The 19,987-nt window shown below is 36.4% G+C and overlaps 1 protein-coding gene and 1 long non-coding RNA gene across 4 annotated transcripts in view; one reads left to right on the top strand and one right to left on the bottom strand.

Moving 5' to 3' along the window:
* Positions 1-1,870, top strand: part of LOC143648105 (uncharacterized) — a 55,106-nt gene extending 53,236 nt beyond the window's left edge. The window contains exon 3 of the long non-coding RNA XR_013158370.1: positions 1,650-1,870. This is a non-coding gene — a long non-coding RNA (uncharacterized LOC143648105). The remainder of the gene's footprint in view (positions 1-1,649) is intronic.
* Positions 937-19,987, bottom strand: part of KCNJ6 (potassium inwardly rectifying channel subfamily J member 6) — a 105,620-nt gene continuing 86,569 nt past the window's right edge. Inside the window, exons 1-2 of one of the 3 annotated variants that reach the window (XR_013158368.1) lie at positions 14,142-14,513; positions 1,805-1,912 (exon numbers count right to left, since the gene is read on the bottom strand). Coding sequence is in view for 1 of the 3 variants with exons in the window: in XM_077117685.1 (XP_076973800.1) it covers positions 1,587-1,912 (326 nt within the window). In the remaining 2 variants the exon portion in view is untranslated. Of the gene's footprint in view, positions 1,913-14,099; positions 14,514-19,987 lie in introns of those variants that run through there. The other 2 variants (XR_013158369.1, XM_077117685.1) reach the window with 2 other exon arrangements.

Below are 19,987 nucleotides of genomic sequence, written 5' to 3'. Positions count from 1 at the left end.
TCCTCTCTTATTTCCTCACTCCTTCCCCCATTTTTTCCTTCCTTCCTGCTTTCTTTCCTTTTCCTTTCTCTCTCATTTTCCTTCTTCCACATCTATCTTTTCAGATTAAAAGGAATTAAGGCTGCAATTTTTTGTTTGTTTTCTTTTGATTGAGAGACACTTTGGATTTGATTTCTTACCTGTGGCACATGCTAGAGAGATGTCACTAAATTTGTTGATCTAGTAATTCAAATATTGAACTGTGGTCATTTAATTATAATAAAATATTTAAAAATCCCAGCGTAAGAAGTGTTGATGGATAAGCCTCCAGGGACAGGCACGCTATCTGTCCCAGAGCGCCAGATGGAGTCAAATTGTTCAAGATCAATAATCATAATGTACTTCCCACTAAATGTCTTCATGAATTTCATGATGCTAGACCTTAACCATCTTCAGCTAACTTACTAGTCTCATTTTAATGCTCTCTATAGGTTCTTATGAGTACAGAGTGGACAGCTAGAAAATCAGTGATTTAGTAGAAGAAAAACTTCCCAAACTAATATACTACAAAGGCTAGAGCTCATGTAAAAAGCAGAAACATCATTGATGATCAGCTGGAGAATTTCCTTTTCCTGGTGTTTTCCCCGGGCTAGTTAGTGAAGCCCTTGTTATCTTATAAAAAGACATCAGCTTTGTAAACATTTCACAGTATATCAGCTTATGGGTGGTGGGTTTTGCCATCTGCTACTGGAACTTCCAACTTCCCCTAGGCCTATGGCTTATTAGATTCAACAGAAGGATCAACAAGGGAACAGTGAGGTGCCCTACGGGGCTGCCGGTCTGGGAAATGGAGTGAAAGGCCATGCATTGAAGGACCAGCAGTCAAGGGGATGAAAATAATCTGGAAAACATGGGCGTCAGAACAGAAATGCCTACTGTAGGGTTGCGAATCTTTTTTTTAAATCTTATTTCTAAAGTTATATATCTAAACCTACATTAATTATACATTTATGTACATTATTTAGAAGTTCTGTTCTACAGTTCTTTTGTACATGCTGGGTTTTATTACTAAGTGTGAAAAGAAAATAATTACATAAGGCATATATATGTACAGTGTTTTGTCTTCAGCTCGCCTGGGCCCTGTAACTGCATCGCCTGCCTGGGGCAAATACCTCGCCCTGTGGAGGAAATTTATAGGCATCTATAAAACTGAGGGCTATACTCTGTCTCACTGCTTGAATAATTAGGCACCAGAGACCTTGCTTGTCTTATTCCAGGCAATATCTTTAACACACTCTTTTGAGTGATCTGGTATTGTTACACATGCAGGTAATGAGCTCAAATCTGTAGGAGTTGGAAGTGTGGCATTCTGGGAGGAGACAAAGAGGGTACATTGTGCCTTAATCAAATCCGTGTCTGCCATGTTACTCTGAGTAATTGAGAAAGGGCAGGTAGATATTTTACACCTTGAAGATTTGTTTCCTGATAATGCCAAAATGAAATATAAATAAAGAAAGAACATCATGAGAGAGACAGAAAAGAAAGAAAATGAGAGACAAGGAGAGATTGCGTGAAGGGAGAGGAGAAGGGATTGCCCAATGAAGAGACTAAACTTTGGATTCATTCTCTAGGTTTGCCACATCACCATTCCTTTCTGTTTGTTCTTCCAGGTTCTTGTCTTCCTCTTCAGTCTCCAGTTCTGCATGTTGGTTGAGTTTGCTGGACACAGACCAACTCAGGGGCAGCTCTGCCCTGCTGGCCAGCTCGGCCAGCTCTTTGGCACTGAGGGATGGAGTGCTGGTCTCGTAGGTCTCATGGAAGCTGTTGTAGTCGACTTCATAGAACCCATCCTCCAGCGTCAGGACAGGTGTGAACCGGTAACCCCACAAGATCTCACTGGTGATGTAGGAGCTTCGAGCTTGGCATGTCATCCCTGCAGAGATGGAGGAGAATGGAGGTTTAGTATGTGAAAGTGTGGGCTCTCCAGAGCTGGGGAGACTCAGTGAGCCTTCCAGGGCTGCCATGTGCCACTATTCAGATTGTGGCCCACATAGGTTGTCTTTCATGTTTTAAACATTGGCTCATGTGTCCAAGAGCACGGGGGTGGGCACAAAGCTTCTAGGTCTTCCAGTGGAGTCCCAGAGAACAGGGGAGAGAGTCCTGGCTTACATCAACCCACACTTGCACACAAAGTCATGCACACTCACAGGCAAGTACATTTGTACACACACTGGTGCACACACATACATCACGATGGGCAGGCTATGTCCTGATGTGCGTAAAGAAGGTTGGAAGGGATACCCATTGACTTCCCACTTCCTTGAGTTCCCACTTTCCTGTGGTCCAGTGGGAATGGTTGTTCAGGCTATACAACAATATACTACTTTAAATGTTTCCACCAGCCTTCTTCAAAATGAGAAGCCTTTTAAAATTTTGCACAAAAGTGCCATTTTTGCTACTGACAGTCCTGGAGTCAGGAAGAGCTTTCTTTTAAATGAGACAAGGCAGAAAGAGGGAAATTTCACCCATCTCCTTAGAAGGAAAAACAGGCAACAGACTTGTTCTAAAATATGGGATATGCTACTTGTGTATTTTCTCTAAGGTGAAAGGGTTATTTTATTAAATTTCTCAGGAAATGGAAACACTCATTTGTTCATTCTTTCAGGAATAACTTTTCTTTTGGCAAATAGTCACAGTCCCTAGGGCTCATGATACTTTTAGGGACCCATACAAGTGTTTACATTCTTTTTAAAGCCAGAAAAACATAACTTTTAGGTGGAAGTAAATGTTACTATTTTCATCTTTATACCCACATGATTATAAACTATAATTTAAAATTTTCTTGTTATAGAGGAAGGCACTCATGAAGGCAAAAATGTGTAGGGCCGACCGAAGTCAAGGCGTGACTCTGCCCATCCATTCAGGAAAGCAGACTGTCCCTCTAGCATTCAGCGTATTATTCAGCCAATGAGATATTTTAGGTAACTGCTTGGGGCTGAATTCAAGTTGGGGTGGAGAAAAGAGGATACATGTGGGTGTTTACACAGAAGGGTTCAGAGATACAAAATGTTCCTGCAGTGCTGCAGGTGCTTCTTGTGACCAGAAAAAGAAACTGGGGTGCTGGGGATTTAGTGATAATTCCACCTGCAGCAGTCAGAGCCTGAACCTCACTCCAGCCCCAACCTCTTCCTCTTAATTTCAAAAATGGGAAAGCTACCCTTCTTTTATCACTGCTTCTCTGCCTGCCCCATGGAATCCCCCCATATGTCTTTACAACAATCATGGCAGAACTTTTAGTTATTTTTTAAAAAAAGATCAACATTACCTTGCTTTTTTCTCCCAAAGTTTCTCTTCAGAGTTACTGACTTTTTAATCTGTGTTTGGGAGTCATAGAGGGAAAATAGGTGATGACAGGGATATATAGGGTCAGAATGAGGCACAAACAGGAAGTCGAGGAGAAAAGGTGATAAAATAACTTTGGTTTTCTTAATAAAGAAAGTTGAACTAGAAAATACAGACAGGCAAAAAAAAATCCACCTAAACTTTCATTTATGGCCATATAAATAATTAAATATATCTAAAAATAAAGAAATATAATAAATAAAATTGAAATCTATATGAAGATAAATGAAAACATATGTCCATGCAAAAACTTGTACATGATTGTCTCTAGAAGCATTCCACCAAAATGTGAAAGCAACCCAAATGCCTTTAAACAGATGAATGGATAAACAATGGAATTTACATGGACTATGTACAAAATATATAATGGAATTTTATTTGGCTATGAAAAGGACTGCTACAACATGAATGACCTTCAAAACTTGATGCTGTGTGAAAGAAGCTAATCATGAAAGGCCATATGTTTATGATTCCATTCATGTGAAATGTCCAGAATAAGGAAATTTATACAGATAGTATAAAAGTAGATTAGTGACCATTTAGAGCTGGGAGTGGTTTGGAGAATATAAGGAGGGTATGTGTGTGATAGCTAAATAGCAAAGGATTTCTTTTTGAGGTGATAAAGAATTCTAAAGATTGACCCGATGGGTGCACAGTTTTGTGAATATACTAATAAACATTGAATTGTACACTTTGAATAAATGAATTGTATCTCAGTAAAGCTGGTTTTTAAAAACTGTAAATAGAGATTTAACAACAGATTGGAATCAGCAAAAGAAAGATTTTGAAACCTGGTAAATAGTTCTGAAGAACTTTCACAGGATACAGCGAAGAAGACATCATCATGGATGTGAAATAACAACCTTAACAATCCTCTTCTCCATAAAACAGTGAGTACACTGGAAAAAGTTGACAAAAATCAACTTTTTCAGGGCTCTAGAAATTAACTAAAGATGAGTTTACTAAAGAAAATGCCTCAACCTCAGTAAGAACAGTGAACTTTGTGATGTTTTAACCACCCTTGTCCTCCAGGCCCAACTTCACAGTATCCTTGAAAATCAGCAGCCTGCCATCCAGGTGAAAAACAGCAGCTTGGCAGCCACTAAAGGAATCAGAACAAGATAGGGGCTTTTTCAAAGCCACATTCTTGGAATTGTCATTATTTGACCTCTTTGGAAATTCCGTGGAAAATGGCTAGTCTTTATTTTACCTAGCTCATAACTTGCACAATCCAAAAAGCCTTTTGCCCAGAGTGTTGAAAACAGAAGCAATTGTTTAACATCACAGCTACCTGGGATGCTGATATTAGTTGAGGAAAACCACAAGCAACTCCCTAACCACCCCACCCCACCCCCCAAAAAAACTTAAATGGAAAAGCTAGGCAACAAAATATTCCCATAGGGCTTTGCAAAGCTCGAGCATATTCCTTAGATTTTAGAAGGCCAGTACATTTCTAGGCTGTGTGCATGCTTGGGTCTAAGATCTTTCAGGTTTCAGATCTTTCAGGATCTTTAACCTCTGGCTGACCTCGAGTTTCTGCAAAAGCAGGAAGTGAAGACTAAGGCAAGGTTGTAAATTGTCTGGCTGAGTGTTGAAAGCATACCCCAACATGCACACAGAGCTCCTTGGCAAAGAATGGGAGATTTATTCATTCCAAGCATTTAAGGAAATCTTTGTCCAATTATTCACTGCTCACTAAGCTAACCAAGTAAGACTTCAGTAGCCACATACAATAAAAAACTTAGAACTTACAGAATTATCTCAGAAGGTTTTTAAGCAAAAAACAACAAAACTACAAAAAAATACAACAAATAAAACCTCAGGAAAGGGGAAGAGTTGATTTTCAGGGTTTCCACATTACCTTATTTAAAATTCTAGTTTTCAACCCAAAATTACAAGACTTGAAAAGAAACAAGAAAATATGGCCCATATACAGGGTCAAAAAAGTGGTCAAAAGAAACTGCCTCTGAGGAATACTAGACATTGGACTAACTAGGCAAAGACTTTAAATCAGCATTTTAAATATCTTAAAAGAACTAAAGGATACCACGTTTAATTGACAAATTATAAGGATCATGTTTCACACAATAAAGAGATGAAAATTATATATAAAAACAAATAAATTTTGTAAATTTTTATAAATTCTAAAGTTGTAAAGTACAATAAATGTAATAAAAATGTGCTAGAAGGACTCAATGGCCAATTGAGTTGGTAGAAGAAAGAATCAGCAAAAACTTGAAAATAGGTCAGTTGAGGTTATCCAATCTGAGCAAAAGAATGAAAAAAATGAAATGAGCCTCAAGGACTTGTGGGATACCCTCAGGCATACCAACACATGTAAAATGGGAGTTGTAGAATAAGAGTAGAGAGAGAAAGGGGGAGAGAGAATATTTGAAGAAATAATGGCCAAAACCTTCCTAAATTTAACAAAAAACATTAATTTGCACATCTAAGAAGATTAATGAACTCCAATTAAGAGTAGCTTAAAGAAATTCACACAGACTATCAAACTGTCAAAAGACAAAGACAGAATCTTGAAAGTAGCAAGAGATAAGCAATTCATTATGTACAAAGGATCCTCAATAATATTAACAGCTGCTTTCTCTTCAGAAACTGTGGAAGCCCAGTAGGCAGAAGGGTGGCTTATTCAAAGCACTAAAAGGAAAAATACTGCCAATCTAAAGTTTTATATCCAGCAAAATTACTCTTCACATATGAAGAATAAGTTAAGACATTCAAGACAAACAAAAACCGAGAGAATTCATTACTAGCAGATCTTCTCTACAAGAAATACCAAAGGGGATCCTTCAGACTGAAATGGAAGGACACTAGACAGTAATTTAAATCCACATGAAGAAGCAAGCAAGCAGCATTAGTAAACATAATTACAGAGCTAAATATAAAAGTCAGTATAAATGTGTTTTTTGTTTGAAACTCTTTATTTCTCTTTTCTTATTTGAAAGACAGCTGAATGAATTAATAATTATAGATCTGGGTTGAGGGGCATATACATATAAAGACATAATTTGTATGACAATAACACTACAAAGTAGGGGAAGTAATGGTACTATATAGGAACAATGTTTTTGCATCCTATTGAAAGGAAACTGGTATTAATCTGAATTAGACTGTTATAAATTGAAATCTTAATTTTAATTTTAAAAATGTAGTAAAAGAAAAGACAGGGGAATTAAAATGATACACTAGAAAGTATTTAACACATTAAAAGGCAGCAATGGAGAAAGATAGGAACAAAAAGACATAAGGCATAAAGAAAGCAAATATCAAAATGGCAGATGTAAATTAGAAATTACACTAAATGTAAATGGATTAAGCACTCCAAACAAAAGGCAGAGATTGGCAGAATGGTTAAAAATATATGATCCAACTATTTGCTGTCTATAAGAGACACAATTTAGATTCAAAGACATAAAGAACTTGAAAGTCAGAGTATGGGAAAAGGAACACTGTGTAAAGAATAACATACTGAGAGAGAGAGAAAAAGATAGAGCAAGAGTACATATGTGTCTGTCCTGAAGTGGCTTATAATAAATTTCAAGACTATATTGCTAATGAAGACAAATGAGTTCATTTTATAATGACAAAATGGTAAATACATCAAGAAAATAAAACAAATTATAAAAATATATGCATATGACAGAGCCCTGAAATCCATGAAGCAAAAACTGACAGAATTGAAGGGAGAATTAGAAATATCAACATTAATACCTGGAGATTTCAATATTTCACTTTCAAAAAATATATAGAAGAGTTATTAAAAGATAAACAAGGAGACAGAAGAACTATAAAAAGATAAACAAGGAGATAGAAAACTTTAACAACATGATAAACCAACAAGACCTAACAGACATCTGTTAGCATACATATACTAACAGAATACATATATTTCTCAGGTGTCACAGAGCATTCTTCCAGGATTAGCCTTTCTTTAGGCCATAAAACAAGTCTTAATAAATTCCAAATGATTAAAATCATACAAAGTATATTTTCTAACCAAATGAAATGAAAAGATAATTCAGTTACAGAAGGAAATTTGGGAAATTCACAAATATGCAGAAATTAAGTACATAGCTTAACTCAAAAAGTCAAAGAGGAAATCACAAGAGAAATTAGAAAATTCTTTGAGATGAATGAAAGTGAAAATATAACAAGATGTATGGGATGCAACTAAAGCAGTGCTTACAGGGAAATTTATAACTGTAAGTAACTATATTAAAAAGGAAGAATGATCTCAAATCAATAACCTAATCTTCCACCTTAATAAATTAGAAAGAGAAGAGAAAACTAAGCCTAAAGCAAGTAAAAGAAGGTAATAATAGAGATTAAAGTAGAAATAAATGAATACTGATAGGAAATAATAAAGAAATTCAATGAAATTGAAAGCTAGTTCTTGGAAAAGATTGACAGATTTAACAAATCCTTACCTAGACTGACCAAGATAAAATGAGAAGACTCAAATTACTAAGCTCAGAAATAAAAGGGGACATTACTAATGGCCTTACAGAAATAAAAAGGATTATAGAGAAAAATTATGTACAACTCCAGTTGAAAAAATTATATAATGTAGATGAAGTGGGCATGTTTCTAGAAACACAAAAATCACTGAAATTGACTCCAGAAAAATGGAATATCTGAATAAACTTATAACATATAAGATGATTGTGTTAGTGATGAAAAACTACCCACAAAGAAAAACCCAAGCTGAGATGACTTCACTGGTGAATTCCATCTAATATTTGAGGGAGAATTAACACCAATCATTTACAAACTCTTCCAAAAAATGAAAGAGGTGGAAATACTTCCCAATTCATTCTATGTGGTGAGTATTACCCTGATACCAAACCAGACAAAGACATAAGAAGAAAAGAAAACTACAGACCAATGTCCCTTATTAATACAGGTGCAAAAATCCTTAACAAAATAATAGAGAATGGAATCCAGGAACATATTGAGAGCATTTATATACCATCACCAACTAGGATTTACCCCAGGAATGCAAGGTTGGTCCAACATATGAAACTCATTCAGTCTAAAACTCTATGTTAACAGAAGAAAAGACAAAAAAACCCCACATGATCATCTCAATATGTACTGGGAAAAGTTTTACAAACTCCAACACCTTTTCATGATAAAAACATTAACAAAACAAGGAATATAAGGGAACTTTCTGAACCTGGTAAAAGGCATTTATAAAAACACCAAACTAATATCGTACTAAATGGAGAATGATGGGAAACATTCCCTTTAAGACTAGGATAACCCCTTGCATCATTTGTATTCAACATTTTAATGGAAGATCTGGCAACAGCAATTAGGTAAATAGAAGGCATCTAAACTAAAAAGAAGAAGTAAAACTATCTCTATTTGCAGAGGACATGATCTTGTATATAGAAAGTCCTCAGGAATTTACAAAATATTTCTACGGGAGTGAATAAACAAGTTCAGCAAGCTTGCATGATACAAGACCAGTATATAAAAATCAATTTTATTTCTATACATCCCCAGTGTATACTTCAAATCTGAAAATGAAATTAAGAAAACAACTCCATTTCTAACAATAGCATCAAAATGAGCAAAACACTTAAGAATGCATTTAACAAAAGTTCAAGGTTTATACATATAAAATTACAACACATCATTGAAAGAAATTAAAGATGTTCTTATTAAATAGGAAGACATCCTCTGTTCATGGATCAGAAGATTTAATATTGCTTAGATGGCAATATAGCTCAAATTGTTCTGCAGATTCTATGCAATACATATCTAAATTCCAGCTGCCTTTCCTGCCCCCAGAAATAGAAAAGCTGATCTTAAAATTCATATGAAAATGCAAGGGTCCCAGAATAGCTAAAACAATCTGAAAATGAAAAAAATGTAGGCAAAATCATATTTGATGATTTTTTAAATTACAGTAAAGCAAGAATAATCAAGACAGTGTGGTATTAGAATAAGGATGGATATATAGATCAATTGAATAGACCCGTGAATTCGTAAGTCAGCTCAGGTGTCTATGGTATACTGATTTTCAGTGAGCATGCCAAGACAATTCAGGGTTATGGAAAGTATAATCTCTTCTACAAATGGTGCTAGGATGACTGAATAGCCACATACAAAATAATCAAAAACTTACTGTAAGACCTAAGTGTAAGATCTAAACCTACAAATTCTGAATAAAACATATGTGTGACTCTGTGTGACATTGGATTACATTGCAGTTTCTTAGATATGACACCAGAAGCACAAGCAACTAAAGAAAAAGTTGGATAGCTTGGACTTCATAAAAATTAAAAACTTTTGTCCTTCAAAGAACACATCAAGAAAGTTAAAGACACCCTACAGAATGGCAGAGAATATGTGCAAATCATCTGATAAGGAACTTGTTTCCAGTATACATAAATGATTCTTGCAACTCAACAACAACAACAAAACAAATAACCTGGTTAAAAATGTGCAAAGTATTATAATAGACATTTCTCTAAAGAAGGTGTATTGATGGGGGGGGTGCAAGGGTAGTTCAGTGGTAGAATTCTAGCCTGCCATGCAGAAGACCTGGGTTTGATTCCCAGCCCACGTACTTCCCAAAGCAAAACAAACAAACAAAAAACAAACAAAAATTCAACAAATAGTGATGCAATAATGGGATGCTCATACGGAAAAAGAATGAAATGTGACCCCACTATACAGCATTCAAAAAAAAAAAAAGGAAGATATATTGATGGTCAATAAGCATATGAAAAAATCCTTCACATCATTAGTTATTAGGGAAATGCAAACCCAAACCACAATGAGATACCAGTTCACATCCACTGAGACACCTGTAATACAAAAGAGGAATGATAACAAGTTTTGGTGAGGATGTGGAAAAATTGGAAACTATATTTTGTTGATGGGAATATAAAATGTTGCAGCCACTTTCGAAAACAGTTTGGTAGCCACTCAAAAAGTTAAATATAGAGTTCCCTTATGACCCAGCAATTCCACTCCTAGGGTCCCCAACTCAAGATAAATGAAAACGTGTACCCACAAAATCACTTGTACATGAATGTTCATATCAGTATTAGTCATAATAACCAAAAGGTAGAAACAACTTATATATCTATAAACTAATGAATGAATAAACAAAATGTGGTATATTCGTACAATGGAATATTATTCAGCCATAAAAAGGAATGACGTGTTATAAAACATTGCACTATGGATGAATCGTGAAAGCATTACCCTAAGTGAAAGAAACCAGACATATAAGGCCATGTATTGTATGATTTAACTTATATGCAATGTCTAGACTAGCCAAATCTATAGAGACAGAATGTAGATTAGTGGTTCCTGGGTCATGAATGGGAAATTATTGGTAACTGCTATAGAGTTTCTTTGTGGTGTGCTGAATGTGTTCTGGAATTAAATAATGGTGATGGTTGCACAACTTTGTGAATATACTGAAAACCACTGAATTGTACACTTTAAAAGGGTAAATTTTGGTATGTAAATTATATCTCAAAAGAAAACATAAAAAAGAGAGAGAGGCAAAGAGATGAAAATATGAAAGAGTGGTTTAAAACATGGAAGAGAAAGAGAAGTTCTAACAGGCAGTGTGCCACAAAGGAAGGAAATGAATGAAACTTTATTTGGCTCCCAATATCCTACACTTTCCTCACATCTCCATGATCACTCCTTCTCAATCTTGAAAATTTTTGAGGAAAGAATAGAGACCAATGGCATAAAATTGAGAGTTCAAGAATCAGTCTTCATGTTCATGGCCAATTGATTTTTAGTGAGGTGCCAATTGGGAAAGGATAGTCTCTTCAACAAATGGTGCTGGGACAACTGGATGTCCACACGAGGAAGAAAGAAGGATGGACACACCATATAAAAAACTAAGTCAAAATGGATCAAAGACTTAAACATAAGAAGCAGAACTATGAAGCTCCTAAACCAAGCATAGAGAAACGTCTTCAGGTCCTTGTGGATAAGCAATGGTTTCTTAGACTTTATACCCAAAGCACAAGCTACAAAAAAAAAAAGTTAAATAGACCTCACCAGAATTAGAAACTTTTTTTTTGCATCAAAGGACTTTATCATGAAAGTAAAAAGACAACGTATAGAAAAGAAGAAAATATTTGGAAGCTACATATTTGATAACGGTTTAATATCCAAACATTCAGAAAATATAAAGAAATCCTATAACTCAGCTACAAAAAGATGAATTACCCAATTTAAAAATGGGCAAAAGACTTGAATAGACGTTTCTCCAAGAAGATATACAAATGTCCAAAAGCACATGAGAAGATGCTCAACATTGATTTAGCCACTAGAGAAAAGCAAATCAAAACCATAATGAGATACCAAGTTACACCAACTAGAAAGGCTACTGTTAAAAAGCAGAAAATTACAAGTGTTGGAGAGGATGTGGAGAAACAGAAACTGTCATTCATTGTTGGAGGGAATGTAAAATGGTGCAACCACTATGGAAGGCAGTTTGGGTAGTTCCTCAGAAAATTAAGTATCGAACTACCATATGACCTGGCAGTTTCACTTCTAGGTATATATCCAAAAGAATTGAGAGCAGGGATTTGAACAGATATTTGCACACTGATGTTCATAGCAGAATTATATTACGATTGCCAAAACATAGAAGCAACTTAAATGTCCATGAACTGATGAACAGATAATTAAATAGGGCTATTTACACATGTAATATTATTCAGCCATGAAAAGGAATCAATTTCTGAGACATGGAACAACATGGATGAACCTTGAAGACATCATATTGAGGGAAATAAGTCAGACAGAAAAGGGCAAATATTGTGTGATCTCACTGATATGAAATAATTAGGATAAGCAAATTCATGAAGTTAGAAACTAGTTTACCAGGGGCTGAGGTGGGGGTAGGGAATGGGGAGTTAAAAGCTTAAATTGTACAGAGTTTCTATTTGAGGTGAGGCCGAAGTTTTGATAATGGATGGTGGTGATAGTAGCACGACATTGTGAGTGTAAGTAACAGCACTGAATTATATATTCAAATGTGGTTAAAAGGGGGAAATTTTAGGTTGTATATACATCACTAGAACAAAATCAAAACCAAAACACATAGAGCTGTACAACACAAAAGTGAACCCTAATGTAAACCATGGATTATAGTTATAGTAAAATTATTCTAAAAATAATAATAATTATTATTAGAATAGTAAAATTATTCTAAAAATGTTCTTTCATCAGTTGTAACAAATATCCAACACTCATGCAAAGTGTTATTAATAGGATGATATATGGGAATCCTGCATTTTATGCATGATTTTTCTGTGAAAATATAACTTCTCTAATAAGAAAAAGAATTGATGAAACACACCATTTCTCAGATTTTGAGAGGCCTGATGAATCCCGAGCTGGATGAGTAGAAAGAAGTCCAAATCTAAATAAAACCGAATATAGCATAATGAAATCAAAGAAAACAGAACGTCGAAGACCTTAAAATCTACACCAACACAAAAGTCAGCCACATAAGGTAATGTCAAAAAGACTAAATTTTCCTTAGTCAGAAGAGATTAGAATAATATCTTCAAAGTAATGTCAGAAAATAGTCATCTATCTAGAATGGGACATCTAGTAAAATGATCAAGAATGAATGTGAAATAACATTTTCAGAGAAAGAAGCACAAAGAGTTTGCTACTAACAGATTCCCATTTAAAAAAATTCTGAAGGATGCACATTGAACAGAAGGGAAACAATTGTTGATAGCAGGTCTGAGATGCAAGAAGGATTGAAGAACAAAGAAAATGGTAAATTTGGGGGAAAATCTATACCAAGATTGCTTGAATGAAACAATGATTATCATGACTTGTTATATTAAAAAATAAGAATTATGATATATGACATGAGAAGTGGGGTGACCAGAATTGAAGTCATCTGAAGTTCTTGTATAGATTGAGAGGAGGGTTTAATGCTATATTTTAGATTTTGATATTTTAATTAGGCATCAATATTTCTAAGGTATCCTTTAAGAGAAGAGGAATAAACATTTAATTTCCATATTAGTGGAGCAGAAAGATGAAAAAAAATTAAAAACTGTTCAACCAATCCAAAAGACAAGAAAGGAAAAGAAAAGGAAGCTTAGAAGACTTGTAACAAACTGAAAAAAAATTTAAACAGTCCATTCCCTGCACTGTATCTGCTCATTGTAAATGCTTTCTGTTTAAAACTTAATTAATAAAACATACTGGCAGCATCTGACATAGCTAGTCGCTCCAACCCCCTTGAATCTCTTTTTTGGCTTCTAGCATACCACCTCTCTACTTTTCTTCCCGTCTCTCTGACCACTCCTTACCCAATGGAAATGTCCAGGGACTCAGTTCTAATCTCTCCTGAACCGACACGCACTGCCTTGGTGATCTCTGCCAGGTTTGTGACTCGCCTGACTTGAAATTCCATCTTGAGGCTGTACCTCAGTCTGTCTTCTCCCCTGAATTCAGAATCCATACACTTAGTTGCCTACTCACGTTTCTCCTTGGAAGCCTAATTGGCGTCTTAAACTTAACTCCTGGTAGCCCCCCCATTAAATGTGTTCCTTATGCACTCTACCATGCCAGTGCCAGCCCCATTTTTTCTAGTTGCTCAGGCGCCGAATCCCAGAGTCATCCTTGCCTTTGTTTTTTCTCTCACACTCCACATCTAATCCATCCACAAACCTTGTCAAATCTACCTTTGAAATGTATCCAGAATCCTGCTGTGTCCTGCCACCTACCCTGCGGCCACCCTGGTTCTTCTCTTCACCTTCTGTTGCCTGGATTCTTGCAGCAGCTTCCTGATGTCCTCCTTGGGGTCTTGCTTGGATCATGGCAGCAGCTCCTGCTTTAGTTCTGCTTACCCAGTATTCCACACTTGCAGACCATAGTAGGACCGCACCTCCCCCCACAGGTTGTGGGACCCTGTGACCATTTCTGGACAATGAGTCGCGAGCAGACATGAGGCAGGTCATTCTGGGTCTAAGTGTTGAGTTGTCACTTTGAGTCCCAACAGAATACACCTTCTCTTCCGCCATGCCACTGCTCAAATAGTAGCTGTCCTGCTGGCCTGGGTCACTGAGGGAGGATGGCAGTGCAGAGACAGAGGTCCCAGCCTACCCAAGACAGAAACCTTGCTGTCTGAAGCAGTAGGACTCTATTATTACAGCATAATTTAGCCTATGATGCTGGATACATCTTCTTTCTATGTATTCTTTTTTTTTTAACATTTTAAAATTTTGAAATAAAACATGTATACAAAAAGCAATTAGTTTCAAAATACATTGTAACAAGTAGTCATAGGACAAATTTCAGAGTTTGGTATAGGTTACAATTCCACAATTTTAGGTTTCTCCTTCTACTTGCTCCAAGACACTGGAGACTAAAAGAAATATCAATATAATGATTCAGCAGTCATACTCATTAAATCCTATCTTCTCTGTTATAACTCCTCCTTCTCCTTCGATCTTTCTCCCAATCTTTAGGTGCATTTGGACTATGCCCAACTAACTTTTTCGTGTTGGAAGGGACTATTGATAATATGGGTTGGGGGATAGAACTAGTTGATGTTCTTGGAGAGGCTGGCCCCTTTGAGTTCCAGGACTTATCTGGCCTAGGAACCCATCTGGAGGTTATAGGTTTCTGGAAAGTAATCATAATGTGTGGAACTTATGTGGAATCTCAGATAAAGCCCTATGTGTTCTTTAAGGATGGACAGGGATGGTTTTCATTGGGGTTTGGCAAACTATAATATATAGCAATATCTAGCTGAAGCTTGCATAAGAGTAGTCTTCAGAAGAGCCTTTCCACTCTTCGAACTCTCTCAGCCAATGATACTTTATTTTGCTACAATTTTCCCCAATTTGGTCAGGAAGGCATTGCTGATCCCATGCTTCCAGGACCAGACTCATCCCTGGGATTCATATCCCACGTTGCCAGGAGAATTTCACCTTTGGATGTCATGTCCCATGTAGGGGGGAAGGCAATGATTTCACCCAAAGATTTGGGCTTAGAGAGAGAGAGGCCATATCTGGGCAACAAAAGAGGTCCTGTGTGGATGGTGTGATGGTGGCTCTGCAGGCAGAATTCTTGCCTGCCATGCTGGAGACCCGGGTTTGATTCCTGGTGCCTGCCCATGCCAAAACAAAACAAACAAACAGAAATGCTATAAAAAAGGGTCCTGTGACAGTAACTCTTAGGCATAACTATAGATTCTTCCCCACCTAAATAAGCGTCACAAGAGCAAGTCACAAGATCAAGGGTTTAGCCTGTTGACTTGGGAGTCCCTGATGTTTGAGGCAGTACCAGGAGTTTCCACGGTGGTAAAGCTTAATAGTTCCATATATTTTCTCCTGTCCCTTAAGGGACTTTGCCAATACTTTTAAGTTATCTGTTCAATATACATTTGGATGTATCTGGGCATTACATTAAACTGTACAAAATTACAAGCCCTCATTCCCATTTTGGGCTACATGTGTTTGGGTTGTTTATATGAGTTATCCAGCCAGGTTGAGGTAGATTACATGCTACAGAAAGTTTAGGTTTTGGCAAAATAAGCCTCTCTTCCTTTGGTGTCATACAGTAGGTGAAGTTCTAAAATACAATGTCCTCCTTACCCCTGTATTCTGATTTACCTTAGTCCCAACCATATTGGCTTCATTCTTATCTCTATTTGAAGCCTGATCTCTTTTTCAGTTTCTTTAACAGTTGTTGTATGTAGCAATGCTGGCTTTAAGATCTGCAGAACTCCTACTCTGAGTCTTAGGTGTCACACAAGTACCTAAAGTTGCAAGAAATACCAGCTTCTACATATACAGTATAGCATCTAAGAATCTAGAAATAATTACAGCTCCAGAATAAATGTGATTGCTGTAAGACCTTACAATCTAGTCCCCAATTTTCTTATAGGTATTTTCTAAGAGAGACCATACAATATTTGTTATTTTGTTCCTGGCTTATTTTGTACCACATAATGTCTTCCAGTTTCATTCACCTTGTTGCATGCCTAATGACTTCGTTCCTTTCTGTAGCTACACAATATTTGATTATACGTATATACCACAATTCGCCATTCTACTTCTCAGTCAGTGTATCCTTCCACCCCCGCCATCCATTGGGCATCCTGTATAATGTCCAAAGTCAACAATCCGTGTCTCACATTATCCTTGCTTAGTTGTATAATCATCAACACTTTCCATTTTAGACAATTTTCATGGCTCCCAAGAGAAAAATAATTGCTAAACAGACCTTCACTAACTAGAAAACCCAAACCTTCCCTTAACTCTTGCTCCCCACCTCCAATTATTTACCCCTGGTATTCCTGTGGTACTGTTGATGTTTCCCTGGTAAACACAGACCATAGCATGCAGTAATAGTTTCCCCCTATTCTCCACTATACCTTTGGAGTAGTTCATGCAAGAACTTGTATTTGTGGTGTTAATTGGTGGGATACATGACTCTATACAACTTTCAATCATATTCACCTTCAATATGACAATATTATTTATAAACTCACTAATGAGCTGCCATCACTTCTATACATTCCTTTACATTTAAGTTCAACCTTATTAGCTAACTGTTTACCTATCTGTAGCTTCTGTGTTTCTCTAGGTCCCTTATATTCCATATTATAATCTTGTAAGTTTATCTTTACCAAGGTCATAAAAGCAAAATCGTACAGTATCTTATATATTCTTAATACAGTCAGAGTACCCTGTTAAATATAATGACCTGTTAACAGTAAGCTTGACTGTGTGAATTTTTGCTCAAAACCTTCCAATGGCTTCCCATCCCACTTAGAGTACAAGACAGGGCTCTTACAATAACTAATAATGCCCTAGATGACCTGACCCCCCTGGTATCACTGCCATCATCTCCTCACTCATTCTGTACCAATAATACTGGTCTCCTGCTGTTCTTCCAATATACAGCACCTTCTCCTGCCTCAGGGCCTTTGCACTGTCTGTCTTCTCTGCCTGGAATTCTCTTCCCCTAGTATCCACACAGCTCACTGTCATAACTTATTCAAGCTCTCTCGAATGTCATCTCCTCAGTGGGGTCTTTATTGACTATTAAACCCCCACACTTCTGTTCTTCTCTGCAACATACAGAATACTTAATATCACTTATCAAATTTAATGTTTGTCTCTTCCATTAGAAGTAAGCTTTTTGAGGGCAGGGACTTTGCCTTTTTTCCCCCTACATTGTGTCATGGCACTTAGTACAATGCTTGGCATGTGATAGGACCTAAAAAAATCTTGTTGAATAAATGAGAGTTCGAAAGCATACAAATTTAAATAATATTTTGTCAAATAATTCAAGCAGACATGGTAAAAGAATACAGAAAAGCAAGGAAATTATGAAAACAAAATTCAGGATAATCATGTATTCCAGGTGAGGGGGTAGCTATGAGAATTGGGGTGGACACACAGGGGACTTCCATTGTGAAGTTCATATTCTAGTTCTCATCCTGTGTGGTGGGTATGTGGATGTTCACCTTATTATATTTTATATCTCAAACTTTTTATACCTTTGGTATCTATTCAGTCCTCAAGAAAATCAATTTAAAAGCAATTATAATTTCACCTCCTGGGGATACTTACTACTACTTTGTCATATAGAGCTTTCTCTATTCTTTGTGAGTCAAAAAACTTTGAGTAATTCAGTGATGCTGTTCTGCAACCTGATTTTCTATTTGAACTAACTTCTTTGTCAATAAATACTTTTCTCCAGTATAATTTTATGATTATTCCATTTTATGGCAATTATACTAACCCATTGTATGGGTATAGCGTAGTTTACTCAAGACAAAGTGATTCAAAATTACATTGTGGGGCTCTTTGTTGAGGGATGTGCCATTGACTTGGTGTCTTAGTTTACTGTGGCTGCTATGATAAATACCACAAAATCAGTTGGTTGAAACAACAGGAATTTATGATCTCATTGTTTTGGAGGCTAGAAGTCCAAATCAAAGTTTCAATGGGCCACACTTTCTCCCAGAGTCTGTAGCTCTCTGGTGTTTTTTTTTTCTGGCAATCCTTGGGGTTCCTTGGCTTGTATACCAGCCTTTATCACATGGCGATCTACCTTGTTTTCTGGCTTCTACTTACTTCTGGCTTCCAATTTCCTTTCCTTATAAGGACTCCAGTCATATGGATTAAGGCCTGCTCTGATTCAATTTGGGCTTATCTAAGTAGGCTCTTGGAAGATCTTATTCGCAAATTATTCCATACCTTAACAAATAATAACATCTTTAAATGTCCCACCTATTAATGGGTTCACACTTCCAAGAATACGGATTAAGATTTGAACATGGCTTTTGGGGTCTATATGACTCAATTCCCAACACTACGTTTTGTGGCATTTGCTTTAAGTATACTGAATTCCATCTGTATGGTAAAATAGCCTGTCCCTAAAATACCATTTTAATAGGAGTACTTAATTCAATTCATGTAATAAGAAAGACAAGTAACCAAAGTTAAATAAATGTTCATGGATGCTTATCCATGAACATTTATTTGTGTGTGTTCCGGTTCATTTTCAAAGAGATAAAGAAAGAATGTCAATGTGCTTTTCCTGCTATCAGTAAAATATTTAAAAGTATGTGTAGAATAAATTGTTAATTTTCACTTTTTTTTTCAGAAAGATTCATGTCTCATATATTGACCTTGGTCCCAATCCATTTCTTAAAAATCTAATTTTTACTGTATTTTAAAAAGCCATAAAATAAAACCACTAACTGGGTTAGCATTGTAAGAAAGGCAGAGTTGCCAAGATTATGAGTGTGTTTGTATGTGGTTTGTATTTTTCATATCAGAAAGATTGCTATAATGTCACTCTGAGGAAGGCTCTTTTTTTAGTGAAGAAAGTACTCTCTAGAAAGTGGGATGCTTCTTTTGGTGAAGAGCAAAAGATGACACATCTGCTCTCCAAGTTCCATAACACCCTATTCTCTGGGCACACTGGCTGTGATGCCATTTGCACTGATATTTTTATGTCTATGTGCATGTCATTCTTTCTGTCTTGAATGCCCTTCCTTCCCCCAGTAAAATCCTGCTCATCTTTCAGGAGCTCATTTATGGTCTCCTTTTTAAAGCACTGCGATTGACCAGTCTCTAGTCTGAATTATTGAGCCCAGGGCTACCATAACACTTCATTTTCACCACACCACTGTGTTACCACATGGGTTTACAGTTAGTTGTGTGCATCTGTTTACCTTGTTGAATTATGAATATCCTGAGGGTTCATTTGTCTTATTCCTTTCCATCTCCCTAACATTTAGCACAGTGCTTTGACATTGGAGACTCTCAACAAATAGTTCTTGTTAAGGGAAAATAGCAGACTTAGGAAACCATACATAAGCAATTTAATATTGTTTACTGGAGACATCAGAATTGTATTACTAAATACAACAATGGCTATGAGTCCTTCGAAGAGAAAGTGAGAGTTTTCTATTTCCAGCATTATGTCAGACTATGTAGGAAGGATCCTAAGCTAAAATTCATCTGGATCCTGGAAAAGTAGAAAATCCTTCATGTTAATGCAAAATTTATGTACAGGTCTTCTGGCACTGGTGAAGATAGAGTAA

This window comes from Tamandua tetradactyla, chromosome 10, assembly GCF_023851605.1.
Source record: "Tamandua tetradactyla isolate mTamTet1 chromosome 10, mTamTet1.pri, whole genome shotgun sequence".
NCBI lineage: Eukaryota > Metazoa > Chordata > Mammalia > Pilosa > Myrmecophagidae > Tamandua > Tamandua tetradactyla.
This window is presented reverse-complemented; position numbering and strand designations above follow the sequence as displayed.